Consider the following 19,399-nt stretch of genomic DNA (forward strand, 5'->3'; position numbering starts at 1 on the left):
CTCGCTTGCCCCTTATTGCGGGGTGCTAAGTATTTTTTTTTCAATATTTACTACTATCAAAATGACAATGAAAATCAGTTTAATGTGACAAATTTGGACATTTTTCTTTGCACCACTCTGTAAGGTCTGGATGTTTTTTCGTCAGCTTCAGTCTCTGAAGTCTGTGACGATGTTTGCTTTTTGTTTTTTTACAGATGTGAATTTTCTACAACATTTTGAGTGTGTCCAAATACTTGTTCACAAAATTTATTTTTCATCCCGCCAATAGATGTCTCTAGTGAAGTTCTAGTGATTCAAGAATAATGTTTCAAAATTGGTTCATATATATAGAACTTCCAAGAATTTGAGTATTGTGGTTGTCAATAATGGGTAGAATTGGTGAATGTAACACGTGTATAAAGTGATCACTTAAAGCCTTTGATGGTCATCAGACCCCGTAAATGCCCAGACTTCCTTATTCTTCTTCATCTTTGATGATATGTCAGAAATACCTCAGTCAAGAGCAATTTAAACACCCTTGACGCCACTTCCAGTTGGGAAACACTGCTCTAGATGAAGCCCCAAACTTGAAATAAATCTTTTTCTTCTGGCCCCTCTTGCCCTTCTGCCCTACGCACCTAATGGTGCATAAGGCACTGCATCGGGTTGACACGGTGTTATCCTTATTGTTAATTTTATGATGGAGATCAGCCTTGCGCTTTGGGTTCCAGGGCGATGAGTGGTAAATCATTTGTTTTGGCCCTCCTGGGAATCAAACCCTGGACTCAAGCGTCGTAGCGCTATGGTAGCAGAACATAATTTTACGAGTAATATTTATTAATTGTCACCCTGAACAGGTAGGTACCTAAAGCTTGTGATAAATAACATTGTCTTCAAAAGATAAACTGTCATATCAACGCTGTATTACTTTAATGCCCTCCGATACACCATGGGGTTTAAATATGAGTCGTACGATCCCAGTTTTGAGTATTATTTATGAAATCTTGGGTTCAATTCCTGGATGGGCCATTACTTTTAATATTTTGTGTTTCAGGGTAGAGACCGACCGGAGACATTTGGTCGTAACATAACACGTTACGATGCGAGCATTCGTATAGTCAGAACAGCGAACCGAGCGCTCCATAGTTTCGGATGCTCGCTGATGCTCGCCGGGAGCGATGTTACGACGCTATGTTATGACGAAATGCTCCGGTCAGTCTTCACCTAAAGAATAATGTATTTTACATATTATTTTTTGACATCTCATCAAAGATGAAGAAAAATATGGAAATCTGGGCATTTACGGGGCTGACGACCGTCATAGGCTGGTTTATGTAATCACTTTACACACGTGTAACATTCACCAATTCTACCTATTATTGACAACCGCACTACTCAAATTCTTGGAAGTTTTATATATAGAACTTCCGAGAATTGGTGAATGTTACACGTGTGTAAAGTGATTACATAAACCAGCCTATGACGGGGGTCGTCAGCCCCGTAAATGCGCAAACTTCCATATTTTTCTTCATCTTCGATGAGATGTCCAAAAATAATATGAAAAATACTCCTATAATTGGAGATAATCCAGATTAGTGAACAAGTATTTGGACACACTCAAAATGTTGTATTTGATATAATTCAATGTTATTTTTTATATTTTATTTAGTGTTCTTCTTTTTGCTGCCGTAGACTTCTTTGACTACACCTCAAGCCAGCTTTCAATTCAATTCAATTCAATTTCAATTCAATTCAATTTATTCAATAAAAAAATAATATATACATAACAAACAAAATAATATATACATAGCTTCTTAAAATGCTAATGTTTCCACACTTAGCTGATCCTTGATCCTTGATTTTGTGTTTTTTTTTCCTTTTCAGTTGAAGAAAAATGTCTAAAACGAAGAAACCAGTTTGTGAATACGGTGAAAAGTGTTACAGGCTAAGTCCTGAACATTTTGTTGAAACGTCACATCCACATTGTAAGATGATACTTAGTATTTTGTTCAATTATTTATCCGTTTGTCATTCTTAAATGATATTGGGTCTTGTTTCACATGATAATAGTATAAAACTATTGTTTTATTCTTTCTCTCCGTATTCATGTTTCTAAAAAATGTTGTGAATGGTAAAACTGAGTTCAAACAAGTTTCCCAAACTTTTGAGTGTATCCAAATACTTGTTCACAAATCTGGACAAGTATTTAGACACGCTGAAAATGTTGTATATAAATTAACTGGTTAAATTATAAGCTAGAAGAAATTGAAAATCATGTTTTCAAGCGTTTCTCATGGATGTGAATGTAATCCAGGGTTCAAACCTTACATACAAATCGAAAGAGTTTCTGGTTTAAAAAAGCTTTCCTCGTCCCACCATATATGGCTATTGTGAACTCGCTCATACTGTGTTATGCATAATGATCAAAATATCTAAAATTTTCAAGAATTTGAGTAGTTTGTCAATCACGGGTAGAATTGGGGAATGTTTTTTTTTTTTAATTTCTCTGCTTAACGAAAAGCTTCTCTCATCTTATTCTAGTTTATTCAAACAGTTTGTTTCAAAACTAAACAATATAATTAGAAGTTCCAAGAATTTGAGTAGTGTGGTTGTCAATGGGCAGAATCGGTGAATGTTAAATGTTATAACCAGCCTATGACGGTCGTAAGCCCCGTAAATACCCAGACTTCCATATTCTTCTTCATATATATTGAGATGTCATTTTTTTTCTAATTTCTCCTAATTGGAGATAATCCAGATTTGTGAACAAGTATTTGGACACACTTAAAATGTTTTAGGTAATTTTTTTTTTAAAATTTCACTTGGTAAGTACCACATTTAAAAAAAAATGTATTATGACGCGGGTTCGATGTATTCCGCATCAGACGCCGCACCAAGTGAAATTACCACTTGAGTGACTGCCGAATCAATTATTATAATGATTTATTTTAATATGGAATTGTTATTTTCAGTGGAATCTATTTTAAAAGGCTATGAAGGTCGCGGGTCGTACAATATTCCGAAAGAGTTAGAAAAGAACAAAGCCGTTGTTGAACAGCTGAATCTTATATTCAATAGTAGGGATGATTCTTCCGATGAAGACAACGCTAAATGTAGAAGAGACCACACGAAAAGGGAAAATAAGAGTGCCAGGAAGGAGAAAATAAAGAAGCGGGATACATCGACGGAGAGTGACAGCTCTGGAACCAGTTCCAAGCCTGTTAGGAAACAAGGCGACGACACAGTTAGAGGTGAACTTAATTTCCTTCGTGTTCCTTTTAAATTAATCAAAATAGAAATAACAAATACATTTTGGTGAAATCCCTTTTTGCAAATCCAGACTCGCGCAAAGACACTCATTTTTCATAGCTCCAAAACTGTTTGATTCATTCCACAAAGACTATGTGTTAGACATTAATTACCTTAGTTGGTTTCGTTTTAAAATTTTGCTTAAATTATTTATTTAAAAAAAAACAGATCTATGTACCTTCTTCTTTTAAACGCATAACTCATATTCAGTACATATTTGCTATTTTTTTTTTCATTCCTATCTTTTTGATTGTTTTGTTTTCTGTTAAAATCAAATATTTGTAGTTTATATTAGCACTTTTGATCTAATTTTATTTCTGATATCTATTGTATTCTTTCCAGCGCCTTTTATTATAACCTAAAATAAAATGTATTCCCACACACAGGCCATACCTTTGTGGGATCTGTTTTTGTATTAATATTTTATATTCTTATGTACTTGTAATAGATCATTCTCACGATGTGTAATTATTGGCTTATAAATTAATATGAAAAATCACAAGACTATCGGTAACATTCTTATTGAAATCTGTAGGGAAGTAAGGGAGATGTGAAGGTTTAAACTTTAGGTATTTTAATAAAACGAAAAACGGACACGGTTGTACGTCATAAAATTTTACGTCATCGGGTGTGTTATGGGGCGTATCTCTTTATGTATCCGCTTTATAGAGCTGTAATAGCAGTAGTGTGGATTCGTTTCCGTGACATCAATTGTTACCAACTTACGAAGGCGAATTTTACAAAAGAAAATGTTGAATGAAAATATTGATTATATGTATCAACTGTTTTAAATACAAAACGAGACTTACACACTCCTTTATAGGCTAAGTATGTTAAATTAGATATTCCTCCCGGGTGATAATACCCTATTATCCATTTTTCTCCGGGTCATTCCCTTGTGACTCATATTTAAATATCTTTTTTGTTTAACCCTCATTTAACCCCTGCATAGGGCACTGCATCATATAAATACAGTGTTATCTTGATCGTTAACACGTGAAGGAAAGGTGATCAGCCCTCCACTTCCGGTGTCAGTCTACTGAATTAATATTAGAGAGGAAAAATCACTTATATTTATTTGACCGCCCATGGGAATCTAAACCAGGACATTCAGTAGCCGAGCCTGCTGACCATTACACTACGGAACGGGACATATTTAAATATCTCCTTCTTCTGATCCTTATCCGAACCCAACGGTGCATAGGGTACTGCATCATATAGAAGGAGTGTTATCTTAATGGTTAACACACGAAGGAAAGGTGATCAGCCATCCGCTTCAGGTACCAGTCCAGGGTAATATTGAATAAATATTAGTATGAAAACATCACTTACATTTATTTGACCTCCCCCTGGGAATTGAACTCGGAACCTCCAGTGCGGTAGCCGAACGTGCTGACAATTACACTACGGAGGCGGATATATTAATATATAGTGGCTATTATGAAAACTCTGTGGTATTTTTTCATACTATAAACAGATGGAATTATTTGCTTGTATTTTAAACTCCGTTTGACAGCTAATTCTCAACCAAATGCAATTTTTTCAAACGCATCCACAACCTATTATTCCGTAGTCGGCTGTTATCTGTCATAGTTCGATGTATTGCGAAAATAAACATTTTTTGAGATGAAGATCGGCAGCAAAATCAAGATTTACAAAACTTGTGTCCGGCCCATCATGACGTATGGAATCCAAAGTACAGCGGACACCGCTGCCACAAAAATCGCGCTTAGAGTGTCAGAAATGAAGACTCTAAGAAGCATATCAGGCAAGAGTCTTCGAGATAGAATAAGAAACGCCAGGATCAGGGAAATACGCGAGATTGAAGATATCGTTAGGTGGGGAAGGCAACGAAGGAGACAATGGTATGCGCATGCGAGGAGAATGGAACCATCCAGACTCCCCCACATCGCACTGTACGGCCAACCCCAATGTAGACGACTCCCGGGCAGACCACCAAAGAGATGGATCGATAGCTGGGAATCGACATCGTAGGAGGCTATCCCTCTAAAAACAGGCCACAAGGCCTACACCAAAAAGAAGAAGAACATTTTAAAATATAATATCGGCTAGTAATAGGAAAAGGGGAAATATAGAGAAATAAATAAATGATAACACTCAAATCAAAATAATAATTCGGCTTGAAATATAATTTCAACGATTAAACATGTCACCACCTTACATTTTGATAGAAAATCATACGTAAAGTTACATTAATCAGTAGAGATACGTATTTTTAGCATCTATTTAAAAAAAAAATAGCATTTTAAACATAATGTAATATAAAATATGCAATTCAGTAGAAGAAAACATTAAAAAATAAGTAAATAGATGAGAATTTCTTTATAAATAAAAAGACATTTTAAAATTTATTAAAATATAGCATAGAACATGTCTCAATGGATGATTCCTTAAGTCTAGTGCGACGATCAGTGACAACTAAATTATAAGTGCTAAAGTAGCGTTCTGCATCTACACTGTTTGCAGGACACCAAATTGATTGTATGGCCGCATTACCAAATTCCACATGTTTTATTTTTGTGGCAAGTAAGAGTTGAAGTGTGTCTGTTTTTACTCCACTTTTAATACTAGATACTAAGTTATTTTAGTGCGATTAGGACTCGCTGGGTCCGCATTTAACAGTATGAAGGCTGTCTGGAGATCGGATTTATACTCGGTGAAAACCAAATGCCGCCTATACAATACCTGCATTGCTCCTGTTCTCTTATACGGCTGTGAAACATGGCACCTTACAAGGGCCCAGAGCAGCCGTGTACTAAGCTTTGAGAACAGGTGTTTGCGGAGAATCTTAGGCGTGCGGTGGTTTGACTTTGTGAGGAATGAAGAGATGAGGCGTAGGACGCAGCAAATCTTGGTCACAACTGTCGTCAAAAAAAGGCGATTCAGTTGGCTTGGCCATGTACTCCGCATGCCTCCTGAGAGCCTTAATCAAGCTTGCCTCTTTTACAAGGCATCAGGTTCGCGCCGCCCAGGACGACCACTGCTGACAATTCGTCGGCAGTTCTCGTCAGAACTTCGCGACGCGGAGCTTTTCTGTCGGCTGCCAGCCGACAGAAAAGCCTGGAGACAGTTTGTGGACTCCATATGCTCCACCTAGGGAGCGGATATGGTTATTATTATTATCAAGTTATTAAAAAAAATGTGAATAACCCTCTAAACATTGGATCGTTGTTAATATCAAAAATAGAGGTAAATTCGTAAATAATAATAGTACTTCGTCGCTTTGGAAATTGCATTTACTTCCAGCTACAGATGGATTGAACAGTTGGTTTAAAGATTCATAAAAAAGATTAGTCTCGTTTATAGATAAATGAGACTCGAGTTTCGATAGAGCTTTACCGGAAGCTTCCTTGAGCATATTTATCAAAACTTTGTATTTTCATTACTTTCAAATGTAGCGTCATAGATCACAGACAATAAGTTAAGCATAGAGTTCGGGCAGATTGACCATAGACATTGAGAATCGATATTTGGAACAATTATTTTGCGATTTTAATTTTTCCACGTCTATTCGCATATTTCAACAATTTCGCATATATCACGTTTATCGCTTTTATTTCGCATTTATCGCAAAATGCGATAATCACGTATCTCTGTTAATCAGCTATTAGAACCAACACACTTCATTGCCCGGAAATGATTTTGAATACTTATTAAAATGAGCATTAAAATGTTATTTCGTTAAGCTGGTATAGTAATAAACGACATTGTGTCTTCACAGGGGGCGGTCAGTATGGAAAGCCTTTGTGCAAATACGATGACAAGTGTACTAGAAAGAATCCAGACCACTTTGCAGAATTTTCTCATCCACATTGTAAGTTATTTTTGCTGACTTCTAATGTTTGTGATTTTATTTATGTATTGTTTGTGATTTTAACAGATTTTGGTACAGTTGAATGTGGCAATACATACTTGATTCTTGTTTTAAACTTTTCAGTGGACAATGCGCACGGAGTGCATAAAGATGTTTCAAAAAAGGAAAAGTCTAAGAAAAAAGGTTGTTATATTTTCATATTCTTTATTTTAAGCTAGAATTATAGTCATTCGTTGGATGTTAATATGCATGTTCCCAATTCTTCTTCTTCCTGGCTCATCCCAGCTTATGTCCTTGTAGACTGCTGGGGTCAGCTCTCCTCATCCTCCGGTTATAGGTCCCTCTGTCCTGGACAACGTCACCTAGGCCATGCCTTGGAATCATGTTATCTTTCTGCCTCACGCATGAATTGAATGTTCCCAATTGTAGTCAAGTATTCCATATTAATGCCCGTGTTCACAGTTGTAGTCATTCATCGCATATTAATGCGCATATGCGCAATTGTAGTCATTCAATACCATATAAATGCGCAATTTCACAGTTGTAGTCAAATATCCCACATTTATACGCATATTCACAGTTGTGGTCATACTACTACTTTTAAAACTGATCCTAGATACACGCTGGTTTTCCATCTAGTATTTCTAACCCATAACTCCGCTATAATCCACTACTACCGCCTTTGCAACGGTAAAATCCGTTTGAACTATTCTTTTGCCGGGGTGACCGTACAAGATACGGGCAAATCCACAAAGGCCCATTTTTTCGTGTCCGTATGTGGTGCGGGCAAAAGGTAAAAGAAAATTGTACGCGAGATGTTCAATAATGAATTGTACAACAGACAAGAGAGACAGGCGCCGGGGCGTAGTTCGGTAGACACTCAACTGCAAAAGTGGTGTCGCAGGTTTCATTCTCGCCAATTGCAAAATTAAATCAAGAAATATATTTATTTTCAATTGCTCTGGGTGCTTGTGATGTATTTTTTTTTGCATTTTATTCGGGAATTGTAAAGCTTACATATAAAAAATGATATAATAAACGATAGTTAAATTAACAATAATAAACATTACATTACATTAACAAAAAATAGTTACGTTAAAAAAAGCCAATTAAACAATTCCACATTTATGTTATAAAACTATTAAAAAACATTCAGAGATTAAACAAAAAAATGGTATTATATAAAATAATAGATTTAGCAGGAAGGAGAAGGAAAGGAGAGGAATTAATAAGGGTGGTTAAAGGATTTTTTTTTCTAGGTAAGAAGTTTAAAAATATATTTATAAACACACATACATACATATACATACGCATACATACACACACACACACATATATATATATATATATATATATATATATATATATATATATATATATATATATATATATATATACACATATACCTACATATACACATATACAAACATATACATATACGTTATATATATATACAGAAAAAAAATTGTCATGCACCGTTCACCCCCCACCCGTAACATAACTAGGTTATTGGTGGAGAGTAAACAGAGTATGACAACTTTCGACTAACCTCTTTTTTTATTATAGCTACACTTTTCCCGAAAATATCAATGTCATTAAATGTCTTGTTGTATGAGTCTATGATTCTATTAAGGGTGGTATTTTGTGAAAAAACTGTGTTGCACTTTGGTACATGAAGAAGGTGAGTAGAACGCTTACATCTTTGAGGTACCCTAAAATTAATACGGGCTACTAGGTCAGGGGAATCAATTTTGTTGGAAAGGATCTTGGTGAGCAACATCAAGTCGGCCACGGTTCGTCTATCAGAAAGAGTTTGCAAGTTATAAAAAGCGCATGCTTCACGGTAATCCTGAAAATTTAGGTGAGATCTACGATTAAAATTTTTTACGAAAAGTTTTTGGATTCTTTCAATTTTATCCGAGTGTACTTGATAATAGGGTGACCAAATAGGAGGTGAAAATTCAAGAATACTACGCACGTAGGAAAAATAAAATACATAGTTTCAAAGAGTCAATATTTAGAAAAGGCTTACAGGTTCGAAGTAAGAATCCAAGTGTTTTATGTGATTTATCAGTGATGCTTTCATGTGTGTAGTATAATTAAGTTTACTATCAAGAAGGATGCCTAGATCGCGAACCGTTTGTACAGACTTGATGTTACTGTTATCGAGATTATATGTGTAATCAATAGTGTTGACCTTTCTATTAAATGCTATTTTCATACATTTATCAGAATTTAGAGATAACATATTGATTTTACAGTACTCAGACAGTCTCGAGAGGTCTTCTTGCATTTTTAGACAATCGTGAGGACTTCTTATGTTTGAATACACCTTCATATCATCAGCGTACATAATAAATTTTGAATCAAGAAAGCATTTCCCAATGGTAAATATTGAATAAAAGAGGCCCCAGGTGACTGCCTTGAGGAACACCCGATGGAAGTAGGGAGAAGTTAGAGGAATGTCCGCCAATAACTACTGCCTGACTTCTCTTATGGACATAGGACATGAGCCACTCGAGAAGATCACTATGAATTCCAATTGATGCTAATTTATTTACAAGTATCGAGTGATTGACACGATCGAATGCCTTGGAATAGTCAATGTGATCCCATGGCCATATACTCAGTTACGTCAGTTGTGAAAAGTGCTAAATTTGAGAGTACTGAACGATTTCGCATAAAGCCATGTTGTTCATACGGGATGTGAAAAACAACATCGTGTAACAAGTGCTTATAAATAAGTAGTTAAAATATTTTACCGAAGACCGGTAATATCGAGATGGGTCTATAGTTTTCCACTTTATGCTTACTTCCACCTTTATGCACAGGAATAATAAGTGCCTTTTTCCAATTGTCAGGAAAAATGCGTTCTTTCAAAGATCGATTGAATAATATTGAGAGAGGAGTAGCCAGTTGTTTGGCGCATTTAACCACAAATAATGGAGGTAATTTGTCGTGACCAGCGCCTTTGTTGACATCTAATGTTTTTAATGTTTCAAACACGTCAGTACTTGAAATAGTTAAAGAAGATTTAAAAGAATTACATGTTTGTTGTAAAGGTATATGCATTTCATATACTTCAGTTGAATCACTTTCAGTATAGACAGAGTTGAAGTATTTAGAAAAATTGTCAACGACTTCCTGGGCATTAATAGATACTTGATTTTGGTATTGCATGTTTAATGGGATATCGTTGGAGTTGCGTTTACTTTTCACGTAGGACCAAAAAGACTTAGGGTCATTTAAGATAGCTTGTTCACAATCAAGAATAAATTTCTGGAAACATTCCTTTTGGACTTTTTTTTGTCTAGTTCGGAGAAAGGCAAAGGTTTCGTAATCACGAGCATTATTGTAATTTTTCCATTTTTTGTGATATTTAGATTTCTCTTTAATTATTTTTATCAGTGATGGGCTGTACCAACGAGGGTAAAATTAGGGAAAGTAAGTTTTACATTTACTTTTCCTAATTTTACTATTTCAGTTGGCTTGGCCATGTACTCTTAAGCAAGCTTGCCTCTTTTACAAGGCATCAGGTTTGCGCCGCCCAGGACGACCACTGCTGACAATTCGTCGGCAGTTCTCGTCAGAGCTTCGGGACGCGGACCTGACTTGGGAGGATGCGAGGGAGCTGGCAGCCGACAGAAAAGCCAGGAGACAGAGTGGACCCCATATGCTCCACCTAGGGAGCGGATATGGTTTAATCAATTGATTGAATTAATTTTACTATCATACCTGCAGACAAGCCTCTAAAAAGTGAAGAGTTTCCGGGTTATTCCTTTTAAAAAATCTTGAATGAAGTAAGTGTTAGTGTCTACAGGATTGTGGGAGTGCTGCGTGTGCACCTTCAGCAACGGGGCGCGCGCGACGGAGTGCGCCGTGTGCCGCGCCCCGCGCGCCCCCGCGCAGGACCTCATCCAGGTGGTCGACGGGGGTAAGTGCAGAGCTCCATACAGCTACAGCTCAAATTACCCACTTACCACCTTCTTCAACCCTTTTCGATTGGTCTGGGCGTTTGTAATGTATTTCTCACATTTACCTTCCCTATCCTTACTACCCTACCTGCAGACAAGCATCTAAAATTGACGCTTTTCGGGTTATTCCTTTAAAAATAAATAAATATCAAAATCAGCGCATGCCAGATTCTTTGCCTAATTTTTTCGCATACTTGAAAATTTATTATACTTATATTTAGACCAGTTACCGGGGTGTGAGTTACTACACCGTGATAAAGCTTGTCAGGAATTTGGTGCGCTCCATTTTTCTCTATGCTGCTGAAACATGGACCATAAAACCAGCAGAAGGGAGGAAGACTGACTCGAAATGTTTGAGTCAATTTTCGAAATGTGGTGTTGGAGGCGCATGCTCCGAATTCCATGGACAGCTAGACGCACCAACGAGTCCATTCCTCAGGAGTTACACTACGATGGCTAAATGGCCAATGTCTGTACACTGCAGATTCTTCAGCTCCTTGAATACGTTGCGCGTGCAATTAGGATAGCCTGGAATGACTGGTTATGATTGGAAGCCTGGAGGGGAAGAGAAAAAGAGGAAGATTCTCACACGGTGGACCGATCAAATTAAGGCAGCAGCACGAGTGTTAATGCGCTCGTGGCAGCGAAACGGTTTAGAAAATTAGATTATCAATTAAAGTAATGTAATTTGAGTTGTCCGCCTCCGTGGTTTTATGATTAGCATGTTCAGCTACTGTGCTGGAGGTCCCGGGTTCGTTTCCCAGGGGGGTGATAATAAATATTTGTGATCTTACACACTAACATTTAATTAATATTACTCTGGACTGGTGCCTGAAGCGCAGGAGGGATCACCTTACCTTTATGTAAGTAATGATCGATATAATACTGCGTTAATATAATGCAGTGCCCGATACACCATTGGGTGCGTATAAAGGTTTTTCATTCAAACCCTTATCCGCACCCCAATGGTGCATAGGGCACTGCATTATACAAACACAGTGTTATCTTGATCGTTAACACACGAAGGAAAGGTGATCAGCCCCACACTTATGGTACCAGTCCAGGGTAATATTGAATAAATGTTAGAGTGAAAAAATCACTTATGTTCATTTGACCCCCCCTGGGAATCGAACCCGGGACCTCCAGAATGGTAGCCGAGCGACCTGACCATTACACAACGAAGGCGGACAAGGTTAGAAGAAGAATTTGGATAACACTTAGGGATTTGGACATATTCGAAATGGTGTATGATGGTCTGTGCAGTGTTTGGGGAGAAGGGCGTCCAGGAGAGCTGTCCCACGGAGACGCTGCGGCAGGAGGAAGAGAGTTTGGCGTGGGCGCAGTGGCAGGAAATACTCAACAAGTGCAAGCAAGTGAGTTCTCCCTACCTCACCTCGAGCCGCCAGCGCGACACTCGTGGGACATATCTGTGGCTGTATGTTATTCATTACATACGCAACTTCCGTTTTCTGTTGTTGTTTCATAAACATTTAGTTTCTTAACTTACTGAGGACGAGTATTTTTTACACCTGCGGAGCACTGGCAATGGGATTCGCAAATTGTGTATATATATTCCAGACCTTAACAAAAAGATTTGTACATAATATTCATTTAAAAACATTAAATGATTCCTTATTTCTGACTTAAGCTTGAATGAGGCTGGCGCAGAAGGTAAAAATCAATCGATGAAACGGGTAGTAATACCTTTCCCGTCCGTAGTGTGTTCATTTCATACTAAACAGATTGCCCCCAGTGATATATTTTATTTTATTTGTTCGGGAATTGTACAGCTTTACATTAAAAATATATATAATAAAATAGTTACATTAGTAATACTAAAGCCAATTAAACGATTCCACATTTATGTTATAATTATTAAAAACAATTAAGATATAAAAAAAGGAATGTGCATTAAGGAAAAGGAGAGAAGAGGAATTTATGAGAGTGGTTAAAGGATTTTTTCTCTGTAACAAGATTAAAATAAGAATATATTTATAAATATACATACATACACATGCATATACATACATACACACATACACATGCACACATGCACACATATATACGTAATTCATATAGAAAAAATACAAGAAACATATGTAAAATATCTTCTCTGTCTTATTCCTCATTACTGAGGGTCGTGACCCTTTTTGAAGTAATGTGAAACATAAAAATGTACAGGGTTACATACGCGTTCCCGTATAAGCTCATGGCAGCTATACGGGAACTAGAACTATTACAGGATCAACATTATGGTAGATTGCCTAATTTTTATTCTGGGTCCGGAATGTTTGGGCGCTTGTGCACTACAGGAATTCTACCGTCTGGCAGTCCAGTTAAAACAGATAATTGCGGCTAGTGCTTTTAGCCGTCTTTCTTCGGATCGGTGCGCGTAAGTTCGATCACGCTAAACTGTCGCAGTCCCTTTTATTTTTAAAAACCGGACTGACGGATCGTAAAATTCCGTGTAGTGAACAATCGCTCAATGAGTGATTTTTTGGATTGTTTCTAGCGTAAGGGCCAGTTTGTGGACGAGACGTTCCCCGCGAGAGATTGTTCGCTGCGGCGCGCCCCCCCGCGGGGCCCCGCCGCCACCGTGCGGTGGCTGCGCCCCGCCGACGTGCTCTCAGACCCGCAGGAGGCCCACCTGCCCTGGACTGTGTTCCGGCACCCCGAGCCCGGTGACATAAAGCAGGGTGAGCGGTCACACTACCACCCGATCCATCTACTCTTGAAACTACTCCAATCTCCCTGGCACATTCGGAACAGACAAATCCTTCTTCTTCGTCTTTTTCTTCTTCGCTTCTTCTTCTTAGTTTAGGCCTTGTTGTCTGTTTGGAAGAAGGATTAGCCTCCTGCGATGTCGATTCCCAGCTGTCGATCCATCTCCTTGTTGATCTGCCCGGGAGTAGTCTGCCTTGGAGTTGGCCGTACAGTGCAATGTAGTGGAGTCTGGATGGTTCCATTCTCCTCACATGCGCATACCATTGTCTCCTTCGTTACCTTCCCCACCTAACGACATATTCAATCTCGCATATTTCCCTTATCCTGTTATTCCTTATTCTGTCTCGTAGACTCTTGCCAGATATGCTTCTTAGAGTCTTAATTTGTTACACTTTAAGCGCGTTTTTAATGCCAATGGTGTCCGTTCTGCTTTGGATCCCATACGTCAAATCCTAATAATCTTAATAAAATAAAATAGAATAATAAAAAGAGACTAATTTATAACCTGAAGCTGTTCCAAAACTAGTTCATTTTATTATACTAGTTCCAAAACTAGTATAATAAAATAAACTCAAATGGTAAAAAAACAGTGTTTTTCTTTTACAATTTCATCATGTCTTACTACAAGTGAATGCCGAAACAATGAATAAAATATGGAAATGCACAAATATTCTCACTTTTGGAGTGGAGTTGTAATAAGTTGCGGTTGCGGGTGCAGGGTCGCTGGGGAACTGCTGGCTGGTGAGCGCCCTGGGCGTGCTGGCGGAGCGCCGGGCGCTGCTGCGCGGCGTGCTGCTGCAGGGGGACTGCGCGGAGGGCGCCTACCAGCTGCGCCTCTGCAAGGACGGGCGCTGGAGCACGGTGCTCGTGGACGACCTGCTGCCATGCGACCCCCACGGCCGCCTGCTCTACTCTAAGGTGGACCCATACTTTACCCGTTCCGACTAGTTTGCGCAAGTAGGCGGGAGACCGAAGAGACATCCATAGTTCCGACTAGTTTGGGCAAGTAGACGGGAGCCCGAAGAGACATCCATATTTCAAAGCTCGGAAGAGGTTTTATGGGGCATATTGTGTTTTATGCCCTCAATATCATAAAACACAATATCCTAATATTAGCATATCATAATATTATCATTGTCAATCTAACTATTTTTTATATTTTTTATGTACGAGCTGCGTCCCAAACACATAAAATAAAATAAATTACTGTTAATTCAAATACTAATCGCGCCAATTATCCAGTTTGTTTCGCAAATCCTCGACTAAAGTAACATGGTGGAATGTAAATTTCTCTTTTTTCCACTCATTTCTACATGGACAGTTTCCCAAAATATCCATATGGACTTTGAAGCTGGGGCTTGTGTCAACGAGAAAATAAAATGATGGTGATCGGGATGTAAATAGAGGTCCGCGTGACTGGATCTAATTTGGGCATTTAGGCGTCCTGTTAACGTCTCACTACACCACCATAGATTGTCATACTTGTAAATACTTTCCTAGCTACTTTCATATGCGAGGTTTTACAAGGTCAATAACAGCTGTTCCCAAAACTTTGACTCGTTAGATTCATCAAGATGAAGAGCACTGTGTGGGTGAGTGAGAGAAAATTAAATATCGTAATATGCGATAGTGAAGAAGGTCTACGGAAAAAATAATTTATTATTAAGCGATTTAAGGTGCAAAAAGGTATGCGAAACTATGATGTAGACACATATGATTTCGTATGTGTATGACTATTCAAAAGCGTATCGATACAGATCTTAACTTTACCGGTACTGGTGCGCAGGCCGAACGGAAACAGCTGTGGGTGCCCCTCATAGAGAAAGCGATAGCCAAGCTGCACGGCTCTTACGAGGCCTTGGTCGCCGGCAGACCCATCGAAGGTACGTTACGCTCGGTAAGGTGGCGCCCGGAGTCGGTTAGCAAACGGAGTGCCGATATTGTCCCGTTCCTCCGCAGGTCTGGCCACGCTGACGGGCTTGCCGTGCGAGTCCGTGTCGCTGGAGGGCGGAGGCAAGTCGGGGCGGGAGAAGCTGGACCCCGACCGCGTGTGGGAGAAACTGTTGGACTCGAGGGAGTCGCGCTTCCTCATGGGCGTCTCGTGCGGCAGCGGCAGACGGAAGGTGGACGACGACGAGTTCCGGCGCCTCGGCCTGAAGCCGCGCCACGCCTACTCCGTGCTGGACGTGCGCGCCGAGAGAGGCCTGCGCCTGCTGCGCCTGCGCAACCCCTGGGGGCACACCTCCTGGTGCGGGGCCTACTCCGCCTCTAGCCCGCTCTGGACCGAGCGCCTGCGCCGCGCGCTGGGCGAGCCGGCCGGCTCCGAGGACGACCGGGGCGTTTTTTGGATTTCCTTCGAGGACGCGCTGACGTACTTCGACTCGGTGGACATCTGCAAGGTGCGCAGCGGGTGGCACGAGGCTCGCCTGTCGGGCGTGCTGCCGCCGCTGGCCGCGCCGCGCCACCTGTCCTGCCTGCTGCTCACCGTGCTGCGGCCGACGGAGGCCGACTTTACGCTGTTCCAGGAGGGGCGGCGCGAAGATCCGCGCTCGCGGCTGGACCTGTGCGTCGCGGTGTTCCGGGCGCGACCCGGCGCCGCACCTCGCCCCGGCCCCCTGGCGGTCGCCAGCCAGCGCCGGGTGAGCGACTTCGTGGGCTGCCACAAGGTCCTGGAACGGGACTTGTACGTAGTGTTGTGCCTGGGCTTCAACCACTGGCGAACGGGGACGAAGAAGGCCGACGCGGCGACCTTCCCGCGGCACGTGCTCGCCGTGCACTCCTCCAAACGCCTGCTGCTGCAGCGCGTCACTCCGCCGCCGCGCATCTTGGCCGACGCGCTCATCGAGCTGACGCTCGCCCGCGGCAAGCGCGCGGAGATCTACCGGGGCCCGACGGCCTACTACTCCCTGACCGAGGTGAGCCGCCCGGAGCCGAGCGGGACGCGGCGCGGGAGGCGGGGCTGATCCACACCGCATACTGTATTCTCTTCTTTCAGGGCTGGGGAGGGCTCGCGGTGATGGTGGAGAACCTGAGCCGGGACAAGTGGATCAGGTTTCAGTGCGACTGCCGGAAGAGCCGCAACATGGTATCGACGCGCGGGGAGCTGCAGACCGAGGACTGGGTGGCGCCCATGCACAGGTGAGGCTCGCTCGAGTAGCGACGTATACATATTGCACTCCGTAACACTTTATCAATTAATGATATATGAGTAAGGTATTGCCTTTTCTATAAAAATACCAGTGAGGTTCAATAATAAGGAATGTGGGGTAAGAATAACACAACGACCTACATCTGTAGCTGTCACACTTTGACTTTTAAGTTTTGAATATCTATTTCTCTCATTGTCATATTTTTGTATTACTTCCTAAAATATGGCCGATGCGAAAGATTCTTTTACACGGTAGTTTATATCGGTGTAACAAGAATGAGGATATTCTAGATAAGACACACTCCATCCTTATCACTCTCGTATGATTTTCTATATGAATATCATTCCTCCGCTTTCTTTATTTGTCCTTTAAAGTCTCGCTCATCGGCTTTTGTCTCTCTGCGTCAAAGATAGGAATAAAGAAAGTTATATAATTTATATGAAATCACCATAAATATTTTATTATAACTTAATTATAATGTTCCAGGACTGATTAATACTAAAAGTAGATTGTATTTTAGTATTAGTCAGTCTCAGAAAAGAAGCAGTTAGCTTCAAAAGACATTATAATTATCTTCTAACCCTTATCCGCACCCAATGGTGTATAGGGCTCTGCATCGTATTGACACAGTGTTATCTTGATCATTAACACATGAAGAAAAGGTGATCAGCCCTTCGCTTCAGGTACCATCCAGGGTAATATTGAATAAATATTAGAGCGAAAAAAACGCTTATATTTATTTGACCCTCCTGGGAATTGAACCCGGGACCTCCAGTGCGGTAGCCGAGCGTGCTGACCATGACACTACGAAGGCGGAGGTTTTTTTTTCACATTATATTTGAGTTATAATAAAATATTTATAGTGATTTTAACCTTCCAGCGGGCGCTGTCATAAAATTGATGACAAATGCTCCTTATCGCTTCCTCCACCCTTACCACTTGCAAGCATCCAGCTCCCAGCTCTTCCAGGGTCAGTGTCTCTCTAAACTACAGCTGTACCTAGTGTGCTATCAAGTTTTTGTTTTTCATTGAAATTTGGAAACATCCTTTGAGGGTAAATTAAAAAAATCACTTCAAAAATCACTCAAAAAAGTATTTTATATGGAAATAAACTAATTTTCTTATTTATTTTTCATTTGAATCGTTTCCTTTATAGCTAAATGTATTTTTTATTTATTTTTAGACGTGTTTTAACAGGAAAACATGTCAGACCAACTGAAGAGAGGAGAAAACAATGAAAGAATTTTTAATTGGAAAAAAATCATTTACTCAATGGTGAAAGACATATCGCTCACTCCTTTCAAGAACGTCATAAATTAAAATCATCAATTTTCAGTTGTGCATGTTTTCGGAATGCCCAGAAAATGTACTATATCCCAGCAAAAGAGGCATATTTTTAACTTAATATTTACCCGCCACAGGGTAGAAAGTGTTGTTTTTGCATTTTGAAGAAAAGGTATTGTTTAATTATTTTTTTTAATAAACTAAATATTTTTCAAATGGAGAAAAAACCTTCAGGGCTTACCTAAAAAGATTTGTTGCACAGTAAAAGGTTCAATAATAAGTGGCTTGATATTTATTTTAAATATATTTTATTTTATTCTTAAACTATAAAAAACGATCTCCTGAAAAATCAAGTTTTTTGATATATAACGTTGAAAGAAGTGAGCCATATGTTAGTGTATTCAGTTGACTTTGTTAAATGGGAGAACTTTAACAAAGTCTAAATAAGAATTAAGTGTACGCTACAGCAATGTGTGTTTTCTTAACACGTATGCATATATATATATATATATATATATATATATATATATATATATATATATATATATATATATATATATATTATATAAATATATATTTATATTTTTTTAAGTACGTTTATCATATATAAAGAAAACCCAATTTACATACAGAAAACTTTAAGACATAAAATTTATGACACGCGCTCGGAAATTTCTCAACGCGCCTGCTGGAAGGTTAAGGTGGAAAGTTACATTTAAATTATAAAGAAAGTTGTTTGAAGCCGCCAAGGCGAGGCACTTTTGGGACTAAAAGGTGATGTGTATGACTGGAGTGTTGGCTAGATTCAGCGGGTGGGACAGTAGTTGTGGTTGTGTGGTTGCAGGCAGGTGGTGCTGGTGCTGACGCAGTCCGACGGGGAAGAGGCGTTCTCCTTCGTGAGCAGCCACACGTACCAGGAGAGCGATGCGCCCGGCCCGCTGCTCCACCGGCCCCCCCTGGATCAGCACGTGGAGGGACTGCACATCCCGCGACGCATCCTAACCTGACCCGCCCGACCCGCCAACCTAACCTAACCTAACCTAACCTAACCCAATTTCATCTGGTCATATTTTCTTTCCCAATATGAAATGTTTTTTGTTTTTTAAATATGTAATGCCTTCTCTATTGTACTTCAGTATGTAAGA

The 19,399-nt window shown here is 39.8% G+C and overlaps 1 protein-coding gene across 1 annotated transcript; it reads left to right on the plus strand.

The window, feature by feature from the left end:
- Nucleotides 1-1,869: 1,869 nt before the first annotated feature.
- LOC148299880 (calpain-D-like) lies at nt 1,870-19,261 on the plus strand. Its single transcript, XM_088275552.1, has 12 exons — nt 1,870-1,964; nt 2,952-3,230; nt 7,031-7,123; nt 7,247-7,306; nt 10,935-11,057; nt 12,361-12,470; nt 13,610-13,793; nt 14,540-14,739; nt 15,608-15,704; nt 15,781-16,736; nt 16,817-16,959; nt 19,099-19,261. The coding sequence occupies exons 1-12, from the start codon at nt 1,874-1,876 to the stop codon at nt 19,259-19,261; spliced, it is 2,499 nt and encodes an 832-aa protein (XP_088131678.1). The 5' UTR covers nt 1,870-1,873.
- The last annotated feature ends 138 nt before the right edge of the window (nt 19,262-19,399 follow it).

This window comes from Brachycentrus maculatus, unplaced genomic scaffold, assembly GCF_059751285.1.
Source record: "Brachycentrus maculatus isolate JH-2025_06_01 unplaced genomic scaffold, ASM5975128v1 h1tg000911l, whole genome shotgun sequence".
Classification (NCBI taxonomy): Eukaryota; Metazoa; Arthropoda; class Insecta; order Trichoptera; family Brachycentridae; genus Brachycentrus; species Brachycentrus maculatus.

Bases quoted from the DNA above. Each gene is read 5' to 3' on its own strand.
- LOC148299880 (XM_088275552.1), top strand. From the start codon at position 1,874: ATGTCTAAAACGAAGAAACCAGTTTGTGAATACGGTGAAAAGTGTTAC. The intron at 7,307-10,934 runs GTTGTTATATTT...AGTAAGTGTTAG, and splicing joins GGAAAAGTCTAAGAAAAAAG to TGTCTACAGGATTGTGGGAG. The intron at 16,737-16,816 runs GTGAGCCGCCCG...CTCTTCTTTCAG, and splicing joins CCTACTACTCCCTGACCGAG to GGCTGGGGAGGGCTCGCGGT.